This window comes from Gymnogyps californianus, chromosome 1 (genome assembly GCF_018139145.2).
Source record: "Gymnogyps californianus isolate 813 chromosome 1, ASM1813914v2, whole genome shotgun sequence".
NCBI classification, from domain to species: domain Eukaryota; kingdom Metazoa; phylum Chordata; class Aves; order Accipitriformes; family Cathartidae; genus Gymnogyps; species Gymnogyps californianus.
The window spans coordinates 214433597-214458028 of record NC_059471.1 but is presented as its reverse complement, the minus strand read 5'-3'; the positions used below and the strand labels follow the sequence as shown (position 1 = coordinate 214458028).

The following is a 24432-nucleotide window of genomic DNA, read 5'->3' as shown; positions in this document are numbered from 1 at the left end:
CAAAGCCTAATGAACTAAAGGCTGAAGGAGAAGCAGACATTCAGGAGTTGCGGCGTCCTGCAGTGTAGCATAACCATCAGCCATACTTGTACTTGCTGGCAGTTGCTTCCATACCACTAAAGCCCCAGAGAGACAGGAGACCCATTTCTAGCAGCTTTACACAGAGAATGTTTCATTGAATAAAAGTCTGAACCAGGGAAGAGAATCTGGCTCCTTGTACACAGAGGTGGCATAGTACGAGGGATGCATCGACAGACAGGTTATCAAAATCGCCTTCTTTAATACTGAAAAGGCTTCAGCTAGGAAAAGATGACGGCTACAAAAATCAGACCCCCACCAGCACTAAACTTCAAATCTCCAAAGGCAAAAAGCATCTGGACTGGAGGGCTGCCTCCTCCTGCATGAGGATCCACACCCCGCATCTCTTAATCCTTAGGGTGAGGTTGTAAACAAAAGGCGACTTTGCAAAATGTACATCTGGAAGTAAGCTTACACTGCAGCATCTTCCCATCAAGAGTTCCAGGATTCAATTCACGCTCATATCCAGCTTCAATACATAATAAGCCAAGATCCACCAAAGTACTTAATCATGTTTATCTTTAAACACGCAAGTAGTTTCATCAACTTTAAGTGATTTGTTGATTGAGACCAAAATATATCGAGACCAAACCGTATTGCTTCTCATTTTTATTTGAATCTGTTTCTTTAGTTCTTCTCCTTCTATTTGTTTTGGCCTTTTTCGAAGGGAAAAAATAATCAGGTAGGAAAGAAAAAAAAGCTGATAACATTTAAAGCTATTTTACTTCAAAAGCATACTCCCTTTTCTCCACACGCTATGTATCTTAGGATCAAATCTCCCTTCTCATTCAGTGTAGCATGTAAATATCTTCCCCGTTAAATTAATAGCAAGAGTGAACTCGCAAGGGGAACTCATGGGATCTCAGGTACGTCTCCCTTTTGAGGGTCAAAATCCTCTTTGAAGCAGGAACGTACATTTGTTTGGAGAAGGGCTGCGGAAGTAAAAAGCTTGTCTGTGTTAAATGTCATTTTTGAGATGGAAAAGCTTTCATGGAGAAAAAGCCTTTGTATCGTACCTCTCTGGCAAATGGTCAGGGTCTGGATATTTGATCTCTCTCGTATATTTGCTAAAGAGAAGCATCAAAATTTACCGAAGCAGCCTTAGATTTTTGCAGCCACAAAAAGAAAAAAGATCCTGATGCCGTTCTCCGGTTCCAGTGCTGGAGTTGCCTCAGCCAGCAGGGAATTACTTAGGATTTGGCATATGCTCCTCTTCAAAACTCCAATTAATTTACATAATTTCTAAGAATAGGTTCCACAGAAGTGAAGGCAAAGCTTTTAATTAGTATTAGACTCAAAGTGATACACTGGATAATGAACTGCTCTCTCCTCCCTTTATTCACATTGACAGGAAAGATGCTTGTTTAATAAAAGCAGTTACAAGAAGAGCACTGGAGGGGTGAGACTTTCCTCTGGTCCCTGCCAGGCTCCACAGCCGAGCAAAAGAAATGCCTGAAATGATTATGGGTGGCAGAATCCGACCCTTTACCGCTATTTCACAGCATTCAAAGCCACCTATGAGGATGTCACCAGCCATTATTTTCTAGCAACTTCTCCACGTGCGTTTCAATTTTCTTTGAAATGGAGATGAATAGGCAGAATATTTTTGACCAGTTGGAGCATTTTATAGCCTCGTGTACGGTGAACCTTTACTCCTACTGGCAGTCAACGCTTCTCAGGAGCAGCTACACTGACCACAGGGATTTACACCAGTAGATTGCCTGTCCCAGGGTTCACAAGCCCTGAGTGGGCGATGGAAATACCCTCTGACTGCTGGAGAGCAGTCAAGTAAGCTGGCTCAACAATCGACAAGGATGCAGAAGAGTCCCTTACAGCAACGTGAAAAATCATGCCACAGAAAGTACAATGAATTAACGTGGTACGAGCACCACAGTCACTCATTCAAGGGGTCACAGTCTCTAACACAATGGATTACAGCCTGCGACGGCACTCACGGGTAATGAATGGAAAATTGCATAACCCTCCACTGAACGTCTGTCGCTTACAGCCCAAACCCACTGGCAAAAGCCAGGGCTGTCACAGCTCTCACTACAAACCCCAAAAGGCAATTAAACTCAGCCCCATACTCATAGTTTTAGAGCAGTACGTGTTTGCAAATTTGCCAGCGTGCACAGGCTGTGACCCTCTGGGCCACCTGAAAGACAGCCCCGCTTTGATATGCATCCGCATCACTGTCTCTTATCTTTGTACGGCATGTGTTTCTGCAACCCTTCTGCAAAAATACTGATGGGCTTTGCAACAGCTCGCTGCCACCAGCATCACCTGCAGGGCTGAAAGCTGGAACATCTGAAGGTCAAATAACAAGTCAGCAACGGTGCTGGGAGGAGAACCAGGCTCCTAATTCCCAACCCTCTTCTTTAGGCACTGAGATAGGTGCATAATTTCCTCCTTCATAGCTAACGAGCCACTAGCAGTGCAGGTTTCAAAAATGTCAGGTGACTTGGGAGCCTAAATGTCATTCCAGAAGAGATCCACAAACAGATTTACAAAAGTATTCAGACTCTTAAGGATGCAGACAGGCTTTAGGGAAGTACCTGTGTGGGTGACATGCTTAAGTCCTAATAATAAAGTTACTAAGCATTGGCTTTAGGTCTTGAACTCAAAAAAAAAAACTTCAAAATCATCATAGTCACTTGCCCTTTCTGGTACCTAAATACCTTGCTAAATCTGGCTTCTGAGTATTTGTACTCAACAAAGGTCATTTAAGTGTAAATAAACTCAAATTTGTCCATGTCACAAGAGTGGACCTGTGGTGGGGTGACCCTGGCTGGACACCAGGTGCCCACCAAAGCCGCTCTATCACTCCCCTCCTCAGCCAGACAGGCGAGAGAAAATATAACGAAAGGCTCATGGGTCGAGATAAGGACAGGGAGATCACTCAGCAATTACCATCACGGGCAAAACAGACTCGACTTGGGGAAAAAAAAATTAATTTAATTTATTACCAGTCAAATCAGAGTAGGATAATGAGAAATCTCAGGTAATTTTACAGTGCACTGGGTAATGCAGATAGAGGAGGGGGACTTGGCTAAGCTGCTTTTGCCCATAACATTCAGGGAAGCTGTACTATGGGCTGGTTGCTCTAGCTGTGTCCACAAACCCAAGGAAGGGCATTGCCTTCAGATTGTGAAACGCTCATTTTTAGCCCATTCGGCTCAAGATAGAACACTGGAGTCATCTTGCTTTAAACCCAGCAGCTTACACAGTGTATAGATAAGAGGAAAAGGCTCTAATTTGAATTCCAATTTTCAAATACTCTAAAAGTCAGGGCTCCTTCGGTCCAGGATAGTCAGATTCACACCAATTATAAGACTGCAGCTTTGTGCAAAATTCACAACTAAGTCTGAATGCCAAAAAGTTGCAAAGTTGAGAGGCTGATTAGAAACACTGCGCACTTAATAACTGATTGACCTGAGCCTCCTTTAATCCTCACCAACTGTAACAGTGTGAAATGCTATTGCCTTCAGTCACATCTCTCCTGGTTTACCCTACTAAAAGACACAAAAGAAGTGGGCCCCATCTGGTATGATTGGAAACATATTATTTGATTCAGTTTTTGTTTTCAAAGAAATCGCTTCCCCCAGTGTTTTCTCTAATTCTCCAAGAAACTGGCTGCTTCTAATAGCCTAATTTTAATCACAAAGCTCATGTGTGGTAACCAGTCACAAACACAGTAATAGCAGTGGTTAAACTGCCTCTGCAGGAATCTGGCATTTGTTTTTTAATTGAGAAAAAAAATAAAGAAAGAAACCCTCCCAAATGCAAACCTTTGCATTATTTGCAGATGAATCAGTCTTGTTTGCGATTCATCAACTTCCTTTGCTAAACACGGAGTAATTTTCCCTAAAGACACACTCTCTGCAGGGAGACAGAAATCCCTCAGTAAGACACAACACGAGCAAATTGTCCCTCAGTTTGACAAGTGCAGTCACAGAAAGACCAAAATGTAGAGATGTGGGGTGGGATGAAGAGGAAAGGGTGCCGGGAAGGAGGCTTTAGAGATACCATGACCCTGAAGTAATGAGCACGAGAGCCAGCTACGGACTGCACCTACTGAAGAGCCCCTTAAAAACTGCAGATGCTTCTGCCTAGGATCAAATTTAGCCCTACAGATTTTAAGCTCCTCCTGTTGAATAAAAAATAGTTACCATAGAAACAGCAACATTGCAGAGTAGCCAGTCTAAATCCAAATACACCTTCTCCGTATGGCTCGGCCCGCCGCAGATGGCATTAGGGCAAAGATCCCCTCCTACGCAGCGCCTGCTTTGATTCGCCTGGGCGGTGGAAGCACGGGTGGCAGAGGTAAAAGAGACAGATATGCATCCACTTGGGTTTTTTTTTTTCCGTGTTTGGTTTGGGTTTTTTAATGTCTTACAGCATTCAGGACTGCCATACCACTCCACAAGCGTTCACTAACGAAACCTGGTTGTGTCACACGCACAGGTCCCTCTTCACAGGTGGGAAAGTCAAGTGGAAAGGAAAACACAGGTGGGAACACCTACTTGAGTGCTCAGAGTGAAACCATCGGTGTCTCTTTTCACACCCCTAAATAAGCACCTCAGCCGTGAAAAGTGACTGAGTCCTCATAGCCACTTGTTTGGACTGAGTCTGCCCTCAGTAACATCATGGCAGTAATCATTCTTGAGAAATCAGTGGGAATTTGTTAGAGGAGAGGATCAGAACAAATTCAGTGCACACCGTGGGCTGCAACCACCCTGCAAAACAGCTACGGACCAGAGCTGACTTTTGCTTTCTTTAAGAAAAATGACCCATCTTTAGATGGATGACTTTTAGGAATCACCCACCCCCTACACGGGAGCAGACTCTGGTTGTTAGGTGCACATTAGCCCTTCTCAGTAGAAAACACTGCCATGCCCAAGGATACAGGAGGCAAGAGCTCAGGTTGTCACGCACAAATTCCCCCACGCCAAGCCTGGATGCAGTAAGTAAACTGGATCAGGCCCTTTTGCTAACCTCTCACCATTCTGAGAGACCCCAGCACGTAATGGAGAAAGAAAACCACATGTGCTAAACATACAGCCAGAGGGACGAGGAAGGCTGAGGGACCCGGTTCCCACTCGGCCCGTCTGCTTTGCTTGAACTGTCTCCAGCATTTCTCTTCTAACCCTGACTTTCATACGGTGCTGCCAAACAGACCCTCAGGGCATCTCAGATCGGGCTTGGCTTCATTCATCTCCTTGGATTGCTCTCCCCACCCGTTTCCTTGCAAAGACCACGGTCAGGAGGGAGCTGCAGAGAGGTTAGAACTTTTCCCTGGTCCACAGAGCTACCACCAGACTCCATCTCACCTGAGGGGCACCTTTGGTATCAGAGACATCCTTGCTCCCAAGAGCCATGAAGGCAGCTACGTTTGTAAGGACCTTTGCGGTATACTCCTAACGACTGTTATTAGGTCTTACAAAGATAAATGGCTTTAACGAACTGACATAGGAGCGGGTCAAAAGGCAGCCGAAAAACAGAGGGATCGGGACGCCATGCATGTCTTCACGCCAGGCAAATAGCAGTCAGGGAGAAGGGCTGGCGAGTGCTACGGACGGGGAAGAACAGATGGAGTATAAATAATCTGGCAGCCTACAAACAACATGGCGACTCGCAGGTTATTAAAGCACAGCGTGCGCAGCGAGGGCCAGCCAAGCCGTCAGTGCATGAAGGGGCTGGGGATTGCTTATGCTGGGATTTGGCTTCCAAGTGAAACCAAAAGCACGTTCCTTTTAAGCTACCGCATCAGCACGTGCCCATCTATTAGTGGGGCTGAAGACAGAAAAACCCGGTTGGACTTCAAGTTTATTCATATAGCCACATCAGGATTGTCTCCGAGCAGAAAGTAACACTTCGGTTTCTCTATTCTACACTTAAACTCCTCCAAAATATCAAATAATGGAAGAAAACACCCTAAAACACCCAAAGGGTTTATTAACTTTTGAGAGATGTTGTCCTCCTTTTTAAAAAAAAAATCAAAGTCTTGGAGAAATAGTCCATCTTACTCTTGTAATTAAAATGCACAATTCATCTGATGGAAAAATTATATTTTAGAGGAGGGGAAGGAGACCTGTTTAATATTTATCTTCTTACTTTTGAGTGTAGAACTAGAACTACCACTCTGTCCTGAATTTTAGGGGGCAGCTCTTGCCTGGGTGATGGCAGCTCTTGCCATCAGTCTCTTTAGGAGAGATTTGTCCCAACTGATCCCTTCCATGTCATTAGTCTTACCATTAATTAATACTATTACTGATTACAGGAAACATCCAAAAGCTCCAGTTAGAAATAGGGGCACAGTGGGCTGGGCATAGTGTAGAGAGAGCTTTTTTTGCCAGAGAGAGAACAATTTCAAGCTGGAAAAAAACAACAACTTTAGGAAAGGAGGACCAGAGGGTGGAGACAAAAGGAATGGGACCAAAGGCTATAAATCAGGAATTGCCACCTGTCTTAGACAACACCTCTCCCTCCTAAGCGTCTGTGCTCTTCAAGCAGTTTAACAGAGTTTGGGTTAGGGATGTGGCTGGTGACAGCTCCACCCGAGCGAGTCATCAGGACCCACTTTACAGCAATCGGAGGGAATTGGGAATAGGATCCCCATACGCAACATCTATGGAAAGATGATCAGCACCCCAAATCCTGGGTAGGATTTAGTTGCCCAAACAGAGGTGTCTGGGGTGAGCTGAAAGACACCTGAGGATCCACAACATCCGCGTGGGACCCACAGATATGGCACAGGAGACCAGGGGAAGCGTAATGGGATGTCAGAGAAGATCCCCAGGACACTATCTGCCTCTCTCTAGGAAACTAAATCCCATGATCCGTGTCCAACATTCATCTTACCCAAGCTACAGGGCTTTATCTCTAAAAAATGCAGTGATTCATAAATATTAGGGCTAGAAGGTGCTGTGTTCGGAGTCTGGCTTCCCGATGCAAGGCTCTCTCTTAAAGAGCACCAGCAATGCCATCACTGAAGCAAATGGCTGGAATTGTCACGCTTAACTTGAAATCAGGCCCCGGTAACAGTTTGACCACCCTTATTCATACCCAAAGCCCTGGCCGTTTTCTCAGGTGTCCTCTGAAGCCTAAGCCATCATTTATGACCAGTACCTAGCCAAGCACGGGGGATCCCTACAGCACCCTGAAATCAGAGCAGAAACAGCAAAGGACACATCTCCTTGGGTTGTGGCCTTTCGGAAGGATTTGTGCTCCTAAATCATTCAAACACCCTTGAAAATCCTGTCTGTATTTAGTTTTCTTTAAGGATCAACATGTTTTCTGAAAGGAACAGAACGGCAAAATAGCGGGTGTGTTGCAAAAAGCTTTTGTGAAGAAAAAAATTATTCCAGGATGTGCAGTTTGCAAAACACTATCTTTAGTAGCTATATAATAGCAGCATTTTCTGGCAGTTGAACATCACGTTCTTTCTCAAAGGATCCTAAAGCATTTTATAAACACTTTCAACATATGGCCAAGTGTAAAACAGCACCAGAAAACAAGAAGATCCTGTTTGCAGCCTTCCCCCTGATTTTTGCAACCAGCTCGTGTGGTCTGGTGGCTGGTGCCCTCTCCTTGGACACCAAGAGGGGATCAGGGCTGCGCTTTTGCAAAGGACTTTTTGATCTGCTGCTGAACCACCACACGCAAGTTCAGCTCTGCCACACTTCCGAGCGTTGATAATTCAGGCTCAAATCCGTGGTTTATGAGGTCTCGGGCAGAACCCAACCCTATTACACCAAAACCAAAGAGCATCACCACCAACAGCAACAATGGGCTGGTAGACCCATAAGAGGAGCCACTTCTCGCACTACAAACGCGGATCTGCTTTCCCGGCACCACCACCCGGGACCAGTTTGATGCCGCATTAGTGACACTGCCCACAGTCGTGCACAGCTCAAAGGACAACAGTAATTTAAATCGTAATCCAGCCAAATGAGCACGTGCTCACCCTAGGGACCGCTCATGTCTGTAGAGCAAGCACACACTTACGCTCTCCTCAGTGAGGGATTTCTGTAGGGAAATGTGGAAAATGCGGAACATAATTGCTCGGTGTGCAGTTTACCATGTCCGCCAAAGTAAACATTTCCAGCTTTCCAGAAGATCTTTAACAGTTGCCAGCTGTCAAACCCTGTGTTTTACATCTCATCTAACACAGACAGTTACAGTAGCACGGAGCCCCAGGCACCATCTAGAGACATTACTTCTGTGCTGGGTTTGCAAAAAAATCTTTAAAAAGTTTAAAAAAAAAATTTTTAAAAAGACACCTTTGGATTTGACACTTTTTGCTGGGATCTGGGATTCTCCTTGAAGGTCTCACACATAAATATTGGCTTATCTTGTAAGATCAAACAAGTGTACTCTCATATAGTCTCCTAAAGCCTTTCCTTAACTCATACTTAAGTCATTACTAGAGGAAGACATGCTCACAGGCACGGACAAGCTCTCATATTTTTCTCCTTAATTAAGAGGCACAAGATGGGGTTGATTCACCTTAAATGGGCAGAATAGAGTGATGCCCACACACAAACAATTTATTCAGCCTCCTGCCTTCCCAGCACCAGCACCAGGGGCTTAGATAACATCAGACACTGAATTCAGCTCACCTTCTGCTCAGTTTTCAAATTACAAATAAAGAAGCCCCATTGACCTAATCCTGCCTTTTTGTCACGTTTGACCCCAAAGTAACTCTCCTCTTGGGCCATTCAAGCGTTCCAATGGTTTGCATTGTCTTCTAAGAGGAATACCTTTGCAAGCTCCAACTGCATGGCACAGCAACTGGGATTTGCTGAATTTAAATTTATGACCCTCATGCAATAATTAAAATAAGTGGGTATAAGTCTGGCATGCTGAGAAGAGGCAGCAAAACAGCTGTTAGTTATAAACTTTAAAAAAAAAAAGGATGTTTTATGACCCTCATCAGAACATTCTTCACTCTTTCATATAGGCAGGAATAAAATTTACACATTAGGCACTCCCTATAGTGATTTAATCCCTGCCCCACACAATGCATTTTTGATCTTGAAACTGCAAATGCAAACTTTAATAGAGTTGGCGGATTGAAGCGTTGTGTGAAATAAATGGCAGAGCATCAAAACTCTCCGCACGCCACTCCCATCACAACACAGGGCTTCTCAAACCCACGTTCGTGCCGAAAGCCAATGCACAAATCATCCCACTTCTCCCAGCCTAGCAGAGCTTTCACATTGCAAGCAAATGAGCCACTGCCTGGGCCGTTAGCAAAGCGTTCCCAAATTAATGTTGCTAATTCGAGTGCATCTCAGCTGCGCGAGGAGCCTGGATTCCTCACGGGAAGCTGCTGGCACATCCCTGCGGGAAGGATGAAGGTGGCACCGGGGTTTCGTGGCATGCCAGCCAGGATGGGACACAATGAGTGCCTTCTTCCAATTACACAATCATTGAATCATAGAATCATTTAGGTTGGAATAGACCTTTAAGATCATCGAGTCGAACTGTAAACCTAACACTGCCAAATCCACCGCTAACCCACGTCCCTAAGCGCCACATCTACACATGAATTGCACCAATTGCACGGGTGTTTTGGGGTGTCCCACTGCAATGTCGCTTAAGGGCAGGGAAGGAACCCAGAGGGTCCCCAGGCTGGATGAGCCAGGAACGGTGGTGGGGAGGGCACCGTGGTCCACCAGGTCCCCAAGCAGGAGGTGACACCAGAGACAGTGGGGCACCGCTGTGCTTCAACACACCTCCCTGAGCATCCTCTCGCACCTACAGCCACGCTGCCCATCCCACTGCAGCCAGGATGTAACTGTTAGAAACCAGACGGGCACAGCTAGAAATCAGGATTATCTGGAGCCGTCATGATTAATAGCAGTGCAGATTTGGACGGGAAATTAAAGCCGGTGCCTCAGGGCTGAAGCACATCTCTAACTATTAAAAACCAGAGTGAGAAGTTAAAAAAAAAAAAAAAAAAAAAAAAAAAAAAAGTGGGAGCAAAATTATCTCCCACTTCCACTATATGTCCCTGAAGGAGGTTTCTCTGCCTTGTGGCTTGTGATCAGATGAAAGTTTTGGTGCAAGGCTCACAGAAATCTGTCCAGCTTATGTCAACTTTCATATTCGCAGCCTTACAACTTCATGGTTGTATACGATGTCTTTGCACAGGTCTAACAGAATAAGACACATTATAAATAATGTTGGAGAAGTCAGTGCTGATCACCCCCAGCCCCTAGAAAACACTGACTGCAAGAAATTGGTTCTCAGAATGGAAAGTCCACACATAAAACCGCATTTTACAGAAACATCTCACTTCTGACCTTTCATGGTGATGTATTAGAGCAACAGCCTTTCCTGCAAAAGTTTAACATAAGCCGCTAAACACTGCATGATATTTATTCATCGTGGGTTCTGTAAGTGAAGGAAAAATGTGTATCTTTTACCTTGAACACTTCCATTGGAAGAGGAAAATTTGCTGCATCATTAAGGGATTTTTCCAGAGCGCATTTCCACTCAGATATAGTCTTCAGACAATAGATATCTAAAGCGATGACAACAAAAAAACCAACAAAACCAAGAGGTGACTGTTTGGGGATCAAACATTTTTGAAAGACTTAAGTTCCTATGTCATAAAAATGGATAGTACAAATGAAATGAATAGTGTGTATATCCCAAGCTGTACAGCGTGGATAAATTCAACACAAAAGCAACTAGCAGGGGCACGTTTGAGGAAGATTGTGTTTTATATCCTGGAGTAAAACCCAGAAAAATGCACGTCCTTCATTTTCTGCTGAAGAAACGAGAACCGTACTATCTCATTACTTGAAAATAACAAAAAGTCTCCTTTGATTTTCAATTCTCGAAATACCTGATGTTTTCTAGTTTGAGGAGCCTCAGGTTTTCAGCCAAAATTAGTAATGTTTGAACAAAACCAGAAAGTTCTTTACCAAGGCTTCTGTGCATTGGAAAGTCTTTCTTTTTTATTGTGGGGTTGGGGTTTTTTTGCAGTGGGTGGGGGTAGGTGTGGGAAGGAACATTTCAGCTAGATCTCTGCCCAGACCCATTTGTTGGTACCACACTCAAACCAGAGTATCACACCAATTCAAAGACTTACACTTATGAATTTTCATCGTTATACTTTCAGGCAATATCTTCGTGCAGATTCACATTGCTTTCAGTGAGTTTCTTTAAATAGGTTTAATATTATTAAATCATTATATTAACAAGCCCTTTATGGTTCAGTGCAGTGAAATGCCTACGAATCAAAGGAAACAATGTAGGAAACAATACTATGATGAAGAACATTATATTGGATTTACTTCTGCCCTAGAAAACACATTGTTATCCTGCACATAACAAGTTATTGCAAAACACTCATATCAAGGTCCTAAAGAGACAAGATAGGTAGACAGATTGCAACAATTATTAAAATGGAAATGAACATTTACTCAATAATAAACTTGAATCTTGATACGGAGTGAACAGTGTGAAGCTCTTCTTTTGTCAGTTTGGCTTGACGCACTTACATCACAGTTCAGTTTGGCCCAATTTGCATTTAAATTCTGTACATCTAATAACCATATATATTTACTAGCTAGCAAAGATTTACTGCTGTATCTTACAACTCCAAAGGAGGAAATAAAAAATATGTATAAAAAAAAAGAATTGGCAAGCACTGTTTTCACCTAGCACTGACAGTACAAGAGAATTTTATGCTCCGATCTCAACAGATTTAAGACCTTATCAAAATAGGATTTGCAGAATCACTCACTGGAAGTGGATGTATTTATACTTCCACTATATCAAACCTCGCTACTTCAGAACAGACATCAAGGATATGCATACGAATTTAAACACACTTAAAGGGAAATGTTAACCTTTCAGGGCGGTATTTTTAGTTCCTCAACTGTCTGGTTATTAATGGGAATATACATTTCAAGTCTTTGTTTACAGCATGTGCAGTGGTCACAAGTGTTAATAAGTGCACTCTTTATCTAACTGTTCATTATTTTACAGCCTCGTTGCTCCAGATATCCCTCACTTGCAGGAGCTCTGATCAGCTTGAAGCGCAGGGAGGGAAACGACTCACCTTGTTTCTTCCTTTTTGGTTTAAATGATGCCAAACAGGGAAATACTCAATACAATATGACTTTGCCCCAAGCTGCAGCCAGCCTGTTGTTTCAACTAACAAAAAGTCTGAGTTTTGGAAAACCCTGCTGGATGCTCCCCTGCTCCCCAGAGAGAGCACGCTGAAAACAGACCCTTGTTTTCTACCGTGATGGCAGTGAAGCATAGGAAAGAAGAAGAAAGTGGCATTTTGGGCGACTTTGCCCAAAATCAGTGAAATCAAGCAGCAACTTCTTTGGACAGTGTCAACAAACTTCGAGAGATAAAGACAACTCCAATGGTCTCAATAACCAGCAAGTAATATCATATACGCATTTAATTAGTGGCAGCTCACTTATGCTGGCAAGTATACAGACACTAAATCGCACGGTTAAAAGAGCGTAAAGCATTTTGTTTAAGTGATAGGGTTGCAGGTAATTGAACAAAGTGTATTGTGTCAATTTGTATTTAGGTTAACAAGGAGTAAGCAATTAAAATGACTGCCAATTTGTCTTTAAACAGAAAGTAAAATAAAACGAGACAATCTCTTCCTGCATAAACAGTCGAGGCAAGACCATCAGTGGCTCTGTGTCAAGCAGCCTGTGCCAATTTGCACTAGCAAGGAGGCTTATTTTGGATTTAGATATACATCTGACGGAAAAAATAAGCTATGACCCCTTTGAGCTCAGTTAAAAGGGCTCACGAGACATACAAAGTCCCTGAAAGTTGCCATTTGGAGAAGACAGCCAGGATGCTATTTCCTAAGGACCCTCCTGCACATTCTTGTACATTAAGTGGGTGCTAGGGTGTGGATGGCTTCAGAAAAGGGACTTCTCCATCCAAAATATCGTAGATATTTGGATCCATGGGATCTCCTTTATATGAGATGCTCTGCATCTTGAAAGACCGATCTCAAACTGCTGTGCAAGGTGAAACCCAACCTGGCAGGTCCCAGAGGTGGATCAACACAGAAAAATCAGAGCCCAGACACAAAGGGAAATAAAGCTGAAGGTTGCATATGCAGCGTCCAAGTCAAGGGTAGGCAAAGCACTGTCACAACCTGCAGAACTGATGTATAACTGAACATCCTCATTTGACAGCAATTGAACACGCAGCCTGATTTGGGAGGAGCTGTGTGTCCTCAGCATCTCTTCAGAGGAGATTCATAACAGCTTTGATATACAGTCTAAGGCTGTTCCTGTTATCAGTCAAGGAGTCACGTTAACTGGCTTCAGATGTTCAAAAGTTAGACAACCAGGTCTGTGTTCGTTGCTTTCAACCCCTCTGAGTGGAAAAAATAGGCTTATGAGGACGTCATTACATCTCACCTACGTTAGACTTGTCTTAGGCATCCCCTTTTCTCCACCAATCATAAAGAGAAAGCAATAGCTCATGTTGAACTGTCTTTTCGATGCCTGCTCTACAGCAGGTGAATCTAATCCCTGATGTGTAAAAAACCAACGTACTGCCCACAGACTCTCTCTCTCTTTCCTAAGAAGGTCCATACTTGGTCTTTCACACAACAAAGGTCTTTCTAGTCCAAATCCTATTGTATTGGGTTTGCGTGGCAAGGTTTTAGTAGCAGGGGGGCTACAGGGGGGCTTCTGTGAGAAGCTGCCAGAAGCTTCCCCTATGTCCGATAAAGTCAATGCCAGCGGTTCCAAGACAGACCCGCTGCTGGCCAAGGCCGAGCCCATCAGCGACAGTGGTAGCACCTCTGGGATAACAGATTGAAGAAAGGGGAAAAGAAGTTACAGGGGAGTAGCAGTTGTAGCCAGAGAGAGAGGATTGAGAAGATGTGAAAGGAACAACTCCGCAGACACCAAGGTCAGTGAAGAAGGAGGGGGAGAAGGTGCTCCAGGTGCCGGAGCAGAGATTCCCCTGCAGCCCATGGGGAAGACCATGGTGAGGCAGGCTGTCCCCCTGCAGCCCATGGAGGTCCACAGTGGAGCAGATCTCCACCTGCAGCCCGTGCAGGACCCCATGCCAGAGCAGGGGGATGCCCAAGGAGGCTGTGACCCTGTGGGAAGCCCACGCTGGAGCTGGCTCCTGGCAGGACCTGTGGACCCGTGGACCCACGGAGAGAGGAGCCCAGGCTGGAGCAGGTTTGCTGGCAGGACTTGTGACCCCATGGGGGACCCACGCTGGAGCAGTCTGTTCCTGAAGGACTGCACCCTGTGGAAGGGACACACGCTGGAGCAGTTCATGAAGAACTGCAGCCTGTGGGAAGGACTCACGTTGGAGAAGTTCATGGAGGACTGTCTCCCGTGGGAGGGACCCCAGCTGGAGCAGGGCAAGAGTGTGAGGAGCCCTCCCCCTGAGGAGGAAGGAGCGGCAGAAACAACGTGTGATGAACTGATCGCAACCCCCATTCCCCGTCCCCCTGTGCCACTGGGGAGGAGGTAAGAGAATTCAGGAGTAAAGTTAAGCTCGGGAAGAAGGGAAGGGTGGGGGGAAGGTGTTTTAAGATTTGGTTTTACTTCTCATTATCCTGCTCTGATTTGACTAGTAATAAATTAAACTAATTTTTCCCCAAGTCGAGTCTGTTTTGCCCGTGACGGTAACTGGGGAGTGATCTTCCTGTCCTCATCTCAACCCACGAGCCTTTCATTATATTTTCTCTCCCCTATCCACCTGAGGAGCGGGAGTGATGGAGCGGCTTTGGTGGGCACCTGGCATCCAGCCAGGGTCAACCCACCACACCTATTTACTACAGAAGTCACTAGGAAGGATGTATGCAGGCAAGGACACGTCCCTGGCACAACTCTCCTGGCCTTAGGAAACTGCATCCTTTGACAGTTTGTGGTTTAGTAGCTTCATCCCTGAGTTTCTTTAGAGCTCTCTGTGCCAGCATCTCATCTTGACAACTCACTACTGCTTGCCTGCCTGCTTGCTCCAAGATTTCTTTTGCAGACTCTTTAATTTGAAAGAGATCCCCTAAGACCAGCCACTTGGCTTTTTCCCTCTTCCTCTGGGTTAGTGTCTCATACGCTTTATTCATCCACTGTGCTTTTATGAACATGTTGATGTTAGGTGGACATCAAATGGCCAATATAGTCCACTATGTCAGAAGTGGAACAACCAGCTTTCCTGCCTCCAGAAACTCATCAGATTCCCATTTCTGACTGGCTACTGGATTGCAGAGCCTGACAACTGGGTAGACCAGAAGCGGGGGATCAAAGAAAAATCCCTGGGGCACTGTTCAGGAAAGGACTTGTGAGAAAACGGAAGGGTTCAGACCCAAAGGGTCTCTTCTCAGCAAACTCCTATGACACCCATCTTTAGAAGATGTAAAGTAATGACCACCTATTTAAGTCAATGGAAGTCAGGAAGAAGATCTGGACATTGAATTCAATAATAACAATGTTCACTAAAAAGTGAATGACCAGAGAAATGCCAAGGAGAGGAAACAGATATCAGATGAAGACAGATGAGAACAAGAGAAAGAAATTTTAAAGGCAGTTAAATCAAGGAGAGGGGAGAAGAAACAAACACCTTCAGCAAATAAAGAGTCCAATAACAAGTTTAGAGACAAGACAACTGAAAAAAAGCAAAAAGAAAAAGAAAGGTGGGGGGGGGAATCCACAGAGAAGGAAGCACAACTGGATAGAAGGAGGAAAGAGTAGAAAGAGAATGGAATAAATGAAGAGGAAGTACAAATCTCGTTTGGGCCATTTCTGTATTGATTCACCAAACCTATACAGGCCAAGAGGGTTCAAAGACGGTCAATGAAAAAGTGTTTCTCTGTAACACAAATACTCTGTAAAATAACACAGTGACTGATATTTATGCTCTCCAGCATTCGCATCTAATTTAGAAGTGATGGGAACATTGATTCCTACCTATCAGTGAAGAAAAACACACGCTTCCAAAAAGCATTCCAGACCCCAAGTTAGACCCAAGACCCAGACGGACTTGTGAACACGACAACTGCATGTATTGGCGTAACCTCTTTGAATCAGGTGCGAGAGACAGAAGCCATATCAGAAATACCTACCCAAAGGAGGGCTACCTTTCTGCTATCATTTGACACTCATGGAAAAGCTTTACCCACAGCACAAGAAAAATGAGGCACGGACCTGGACAAGTTGTTCACCTACACAGGAAAAGGTGGAATACGTCAGCTGGGCCAAAACCTGTGCATTAACCAAGAGAGCACCTCATCTCTCAAGGGAAACGGTAGTCCTGGAGCATCCAGCTTGGAGGTGCAAACAGCTGGCAAACGGGGGCCATGCTCCACAGGACTTGGCAAACACCTTTGTGGCTCCAAGTATAAGCCATGGCTTTATGAAAAATACAGATGCTGCACACTTTCTGCCCCAAAGAAGACCATGCATGCAACAGTCTAAGCAGTCATGTTTAACCAGAGAGAGGAAGTCAAGTCAACCAACTTGACTCAACCAACTCAGCCAACTCAAGTCCGACCAACGCAGAGCCAAATGCAGAGCCCTGAGTAGAGAGAAACCCAATGGCCCAGAAACTTTCACAAAGTTTTGACCAGTATGACTGAGTGGTGGAGAAAATTCACCCTCCCAGTCATTCCCCACTGTAATGGGGTATAGCCTGGATGGAAGCATATCTCCAAAGCCAGACCCAGAACCTGCCAGTGAATGCCTCTGCAAACGTTTCTCCAGGAGGCTTCAAGCACACAGCTGTGTGCTGTGGTCCCTAACCCATATCCTGCTTGCTAAACCTTAGTAATGCTTAGTCTTCCCCTAGACTCAGCCTTGTGGTCATTCTTTCCCTGTCATTTTGATCCTGCTCCTTTTGCCAAACCCAGTCCCACTGGCCGGAGTCTGATTCCAGCTGACCCCTAAACTCTGCTCTTGCCCAGCCTCCTGGCCCACCCTGCTTGTGCCTGACTCTTCTACCTGGCTCCGGTCCCTTGAACTTCTCCTGCCCCTGGATTTGTGACTTCCAATTTCTGACCCCAGACTGGCTTAACTGCAGTCCCTGTCTCTCTCCATCCAAGCTGGTCTGAACACTCAGCTCAACTCTAGAGAGCTTCTTCTCCAAGTCACAATCTCCTGATGTTGCATCTGGTCTGATGTACTTGCAAAGACTTCACTCCCTTGGAGAGAACGCAGGACAAAATCTGTGGTCTTGTAAACCTGAAAGACCCCACCTACCCTTACTCAAAGGAGTACTTTCTTAGCTTCTAGCAACAGACAACCCATAACCCCTCGATGGGCAGGTTGCCATGGCCAGGCAGACAAACCCAGCACCCTCACTGCACTTTCTGACTGGTTACACACAAGGCAGGTCTCACTTAGCAGATGTACAGCAATGTTACAGCAGAATATGAAAGACCTGTGTTAGAGGGATCATGAGGGTCCCAAAACACTTTCTCCAGCCCCAGGAAATTTCATGGAAGTCTACTGCTACCCAAGAGAAATGTGTGTGGCCATGGAACGACAAATGGGCAAGAGGTCTTTGGTTGAGGGGAAAGCAAATGGAGCCTAGTATATGCTGAGAGGTGTCACCTAGGACTTGATTTGGACAGCAGAAGACTGGTCCCAGTGAAGCCTCCACCAGGATGCCTACAGTATGGCCAGAAAGACCTGGCCCCTAAAACGCCACTGAAAAGGGCTGTGCAAGCAGGCACATCCTTGGACTATCCCCATCAGCTCTGCTTCTTGGTGGAAAACTGCACGAAACTGCTTTTATTGGACACTGCTTCCTTCCAGGAGTGAGCTAAGCTAAACCGAATTTATTAAATAAATTTAATACAGTTTACCTGACCCACTTGGAACCCAAATTAGATGGCTCTCACGTGCCATCTGTGTTATAGCTAGAAACTCCTGTCAAAGCAATGTGAATGCTGGAGAAGAAGAAATGGGTTGCACAAGTATCTCAAACCATCAGTAAATGCCACAAAGGGAGACAGTATTTTTAGGAGGCTCTTTACCTGCAGGTGGGTCCATTCTGTATTTATTCTCTTGACACCAACCGACTGGTCGAAGTCTGCAATCCAAGTAAAACAACCACTGGTCATAGGATTCAGTCTCCTCCAATCCCACATAGCGAAGGCGTAATCTTCCTCCAACATTTTCAACCACACTAACTATCCAGTACTGAAAGGGATTCTGGGAATCCTGCAGCTCTATTAAGGAATCAACTGTAATGAGGTCTACAGGGTTTTTTCCTCGCAGAGGCTGTTTGAATAGAAGCAAAACTCCTTATTTTAAACTTTATTTGAAGACTTCTCAAGGAAACAGATGACAGCAGAAGATTATTTTTGTTTTTCACACCATCATCCAAGCGATCAGCAAACAGTCTGTTCTTCTTCTATTTTACCCAATGTCTTCCAAGTGCAAATTCAGAAGTAAAACAGAAAACAACAGTTGTGCTAATTTCTCAACCGACATCATCAACAACAACAAAAAAGAATAATAAAAGGTGGAACAGCTCATAAGGCACATCCACTTAGGATGCTCCTGAACAACTCAAAGCCCAGTTATATTGGAGGATTTCAAACCAAATTCTCATTGATTGCAGCTGATAAGAACCAATCACAAGACTGGACACTGGCATTCACCTAAAAGGCGACTACTTCAGGCGTGACCCTGAAATTGCTCTCAGTGCACTGATCTTTCCCACCAAAGGCTTTATCTCATTCCGCTGGCATGTAGAGCAAATTATTCCCCACAGGCATGGATGCAAGGGTCTATGGTGGTTACTCCAAAGCCAAAGCCAATGGCAGGTTCCCACCAGCTTAAGTGGTCTTGGGATCAAAGCCCAAGACACACAGGATTTGTTGGGTCAAGCCACCATGCCTAAGAAGTCCAGTGACTGAGGTTATTTGCTTACACATAGTATTTTCTGTGATCCCAGTTTTGCAACCGTTTACACATGTGCTTAACTTTACACCTGCAAAGCTGCCAACCACAGGCATTAAAAAAACACGAGACGCTTTGCAGAACGATACCTTTGGGGCTCAGCGTTTTTGTTTTGTGATTGTGAGCATCTCTGTGTTGTCAAGCTTTTCTCCACTAACATAACGGTTAGATTTCTTCTTTTTTACTAAATGCAAGTTCCAATCCTTATGCAATTTCTCGATTCCAGGGCTTTAAGAGCAGCACTAAAAAACACTCCAAGAGTTGGGAGCATTGGTCCCCAAAGGAGATGCTAAGTACAGACAAAACATATTAAAAACAAAGACTTTTTTTTTTTCCTATGTGCTTGTCCCACTTCTACTTAATTAAACAATATAAACCTTTCACAGTATTTTTTAAAATATTAATTCTGTAAATCAGAGTCAGCCCAGGATGGTTCTTTCTAGGGGTGGCTAGAAAGAAGAGAGGAGAAAGCCTTATTTTTCCAAAAAGTTCCCTTTCCTATTGAATTTTGAAAATATTCAAAATTTTGAAATACAATCGATTTTCACTACCTCTCTCTTAATCCAAAAATGCAGGCAGCAGAATGAGAATTTGGTAAAAAATGTCATTAAAATTAACTAAAACCTTATCACATGTACAGTTTTAACCAGCTCTATGATTAATAGGTATTTCTCAGAACAATATATTTGCCATTATAAGCCACTCCGCTACAGTGTAAGCTACAAGCAGCTGTATAATCTCTTCAAATATTATTTCATGGCAAAATGCAGTGTCAGAATTTAATAATATAATAGAAATCTACTTTAATGGTTTTTTCCTCTCATACAACCGGTTCATTGCAACAAAACATTCTTTAATATGAAACAATGGTGTAATGATTTAACTTATTATAATAAATCCCTGGCTGTATAAAAGCGAATATTGCTTCTCTGATCTGTGTGCTAAATCTTAAGCCAATGGGTTGTCACTTACCCCTGAGAACTGAATGGCTAAGATTAATAATTGGCTTGCATGAAATATTAACATTCACCATAACGCAAGAACTCTTTATATGCATAGCTAGCATGTAAAAAAAAAAAAAATTATCACTACATATTGATTTAACAGTATAACAACAATCTGCAGCACTCATGAACAGCAAATCTGTCGACAGGGGGTTACATACATTGCACGACACAGACAGCACTAAGCACATATATTGCATAAAACACCAGAAAAGGGTCAGAAACTGTTTCAAGCCAATGCACTGTTTTCTCTCTCTGCATTTCTGCCTGGGGCTGCCTCTTTTCTCTGCCTGCGGAAAGGGAATGGAGAGGTTCGCGACGGCTTTGGCATACACCAGAGATGGGTGTTGGACACCACCAGCTTTTTGTATATGCCACTTGGGAGTGGTCCAGGAACAGGGATGCAGCAGACCTGAGGACGTGCGTTATTTGGGGCGTGCAAGGGCTGTTCGGCTAACAGATTGGGGGAGGAAAAAAATCCCTGATGGTACGCTATCAATTCTCCCTGCCAGGCAGCTCGTACTGCACAGGCATGTGGGAAAAGGATGCAGCTCTGGCTGGTGGGAGTGACCAGGGACAAAATGATTAAAAAATGGTGCCTGGATGCACACTCGCTTCCAAAAAGCAAACATAAGTGCTTACACAAAAGTAAACTGCCTGTATGCTTTTACTCCCAGCCTAAATACAGAGGGGCAGAGAGAATTATCTCCCACAGACGGGCTGTCTCCTCTCCAAATGCCCACACAGCATCCACACAAGAGCAGGGCAGGTCCCGATGGAGAAGGTGCCCTGCTCCCACATTTTCAAGGTGAATCTGTGGGATTTTTGTCCAAGATCTCAAGGCAAGCTGAGGCTGCCCCAGGTGTAAGTCGCCCTGTGAATATGCTGCACAGATTGGGCGTTGGCCATATGGGTGCATTTAAAAAAACAGCTCCTTCTTCTCTCCTGACTACCGACGACGGATGCCACCTCACCCAACTTCCCTGCTAAATCTGACTGCTGTGTTTAAGCGGAGGGAATGTCCTTGGGGGAGCTATTTCCATATACACATAAACCTGACAGTGCTCCCCATCAACTTACTAAACCCCCTCTCCAACCTGTGTCCTGACTTGAAAGCTCAGGACACCAGTTTGGCGCATCTAATGGGGCCCTGAAGAGCTGTGTCCTCCTTCCTACGGACGCCCTCCATGCTCTCCTTCACCACCCAGCCTTTTCTGAGTACCCAACTTTCTAAGCACCACCCTCCAGCTTAAAGGCAAAACAAACTACCCATCACTGGGTTGGAAGCAGGGCCAGCAGAGTCAAGGCAACGTTGCCACCGACTTTTGGCCGCCGCTGGATCAGACTCCGCTGCCGGCACACAGACGCTGCAAGCACACAGCCCTACATGTCAGGAGCGCAAACACTGCTGCAGCATGCACACCGCGACACCGTATCAGATAGAAACTGCAATCTAATACATACGCCTTCCAGTAAATTTGCAGGTGCAGTCCGGGCGCCGGTCAAATCATGTATGAGAAACTCCGTCCAGTCCATGTATTTCTCTTTGATTGCTAGGGAGGGTGAGGAAAGAAAAGAAATGCTTAGCACAGCAGGTTGCAATGGACTTGCCACGTGTAAGGTGCATCCTCGGGGTTTACCAGCTCTAAAGTTTCAGATACAATTGCAAGCCAGACCAGGAGAAAAGCTGGTTTGGTGTCCAGTTCCTTGGGCAACCCGTGCACACGGTTACATCCCAAAATAAGGGAAGCTGTTGCTCCACTGTAGACACTGACAGTAATTTACAACAGCGTGGCTTATCATCTCCATCTCTCCCACGCAAAACTGGCCACTGCTTGTGTAATCACTTGTTTCCTGCTTATCACATAGGCTCAGATATGGTTTATAAAGTCTCTTTGTATGTTCACTAATGACCTCTGAGAAAAAAAAAGCTGTGCAAACCTTCAGTTCCTCGACAGGACAACAGAAACTCCAGGTGCTTTCCCCCACAAAGCAGAAAAATCAGCCCTGAAAACATCACATGTCAGCTGCCGAGTCAATACACTTGCAAGAAGAAAGACTTGAAGAATTTATCAGGAACTTCTATTTCATTTAAAAAGAAATTTGAATAATTTCTGAGCTAAACACTGTAAGCCTGTGTTACTTTAGCATCTGTATCCACACAGTTTCGTAAGATTTGAACTGAAATACAGAAATGTTGCCTCTGGGATTCAAATTCTGGTTCAGTTCTTGTTGAAATCAGTAAAAGTTGGGCACCAAAAGACAATTCAGCAAATCTCAGCTTCAGAGATACAGATGCCTCTTCGAATGCATTGTGCATTTGCAATTGGAAACCAGACTTTAATTCCATCTGCCTATAAATGGGAATTAAATTACATCAGAAACATCTTTCTCTCCCAAAAAATCTTACTTATGAGTAAGATAACCAACAGTGATATAGTTACATTGCTAACATAGCAACACCTATAGAAGGGAAAAATCACAAGCATTTGAAAATTAAAACATTTCCTCTGAACAAACAACTGGATACATGGTTTAAAGACCATTACCCCACAGGGGAGCCCAGGAAGGGCTGTAATTAACCAGCGTAGGTCCAGAGTAATTAAATGATAGCAGCCCTCATGGTTTGCTCAAAGGAAGCGGAGTCCTTTGCGCCACGCTTTAGGGAAATACCACATTAGTCAACCAAGAGCAATCCAGTCTGAAGCACTTTGCGCCTTCACACACATCAGGGTGGGATTTCTACGTGTTTTAAAAGCTCAGTGACTGCGACTTCTCAGTCCTTCCCAGAGATGGGCGTCAGCTACTGCACTGCCCCGACAATGCAGAACCTGAGGTTTTGGACCTCTGAGAAGGTGCAATCTCAGTGGTTAGAGCAGGAGGACTTCAGACTGCAAATGCAAACAGCATGTGGGCACAAATATTGCCAACGTTACCTCCAGACAAGGAGACCAAACCTGAGCCTTCTCAAAATGCACCTTCAAGCCATCTGCTGCCAAACGTTGAATTAAAGAAATGCAAAGAGGGAGCATTGGGTTTGCCCAAGGACAGTTATGAGACATTGCCACAAAACCTGGCACAACATGCTCATGGTTGGGCTTCCATCCAGCATGGGTGCTTGGCACACTTGGACTCTGGCCCATACTCAGTTTATATCCTAAATACCTTATACAATCCATACAGTCGGCCACGGACAAAGACAGAAGCCATGCCCAGCAGACCTTACATCAGACCTCATTTCTGAGATGTGCTCCTTCCCCAAAGGCCAGTTCTCCCAACGTCACTTGAACTATACATTCAGTTTATAGATCTAAATGACTTTAAAAGTGTATTTAAATGTATTTAAAATTAGCAAACCTTAAAGTGCTGGACTTGAGCCTCTATAAAATAATACTTGAACTTGCCTGGAACCATTCTAAGTCTTTTGTAGCACTGATTTTGCATGATTTCCAGGACATTTATAACCTTTACATTATTTAAGATGAAGGCATAGCCTGAGAAGAAATGGTTTATACATGGCACTTTCTCTCTCAACATTCCTGTTGCGTACACCTCATCAGTTCCTGTCCACCTACATTAGGATAAAGAAAACAAGCTTAATTTTGGCATCAGTGAGAAGATAGTAATTGCCATAATGAATGAGACTGGAGTTCCTCTAGTTCAGACTTCTGCCTCTCGCTGTGAACAGCACTGGGTGCCTCAGAGAAAGGTGCAAGTTGAACTTCATTTTGGCTCACACCCACAAAGTTGACAGCCAAATTTTGAATGCCAGAGCTTCATTACTAAGGAATGACAAATGTGATAAAAAGAACATGGTTCAAACTTCCAAAGCTGGCAGAAGTGTGGGGGGGGGGGGGAGGCGGGAAATAGGATTTTCAAAGTTCACAACAGATTTCAGGGGCCTCCATTTCCAGATGCCCGATTCGAGACGTCTTAACGGTGCCCGATTCACAGATCTTACTGTCTGTCAGTCAGTCCCCCTTCTAAAGCCTCTCAAAAAAAATCCCTTGTCATTTTTAAAAGGCTTGCACCTCACGGCTTTTCGACACCTAAATAAGATGGTGCCCCTCTCCACATTCAAATTTGGATTACAGGCTTCCAAAGTCCAAAAGTGCCAACGTGACCTTTGTTTTCAGACTAAACAGACTCAGCTGAAAAAACAAGCTACTCCCAGTTTCTGAGTGGTTTCAGAGCCATCCTCCCCAAACAAATCTAAGATCTGGTGTTTTGCTTTATTTTATTCTTCTTTTGCAGTGTAGATAAAGGGACTCTGAAAACCTCTGAGAGAGAATAGATTGCACTGCAAGTTTTAGGAACAGGGATTTGCACTTTCTTCGGTGCCTATAGAGCGCAATCAGCCTTCTCAGTACTACAGTTCAAGTCATTACAATGCAAATATTAATTTTCAGTAGTAA

The 24432-nt window shown here is 44.4% G+C and overlaps 1 protein-coding gene across 1 annotated transcript in view; it reads right to left on the bottom strand.

The window, feature by feature from the left end:
* Window positions 1-24432, bottom strand: part of SFMBT2 (Scm like with four mbt domains 2) — a 102047-nt gene that overhangs the window by 43685 nt on the left and 33930 nt on the right. Inside the window, exons 4-6 of the mRNA XM_050906264.1 lie at window positions 21482-21570; window positions 18083-18329; window positions 10512-10609 (exon numbers count right to left, since the gene is read on the bottom strand). Coding sequence (XP_050762221.1) covers window positions 10512-10609; window positions 18083-18329; window positions 21482-21570 — 434 coding nt within the window. The remainder of the gene's footprint in view (window positions 1-10511; window positions 10610-18082; window positions 18330-21481; window positions 21571-24432) is intronic.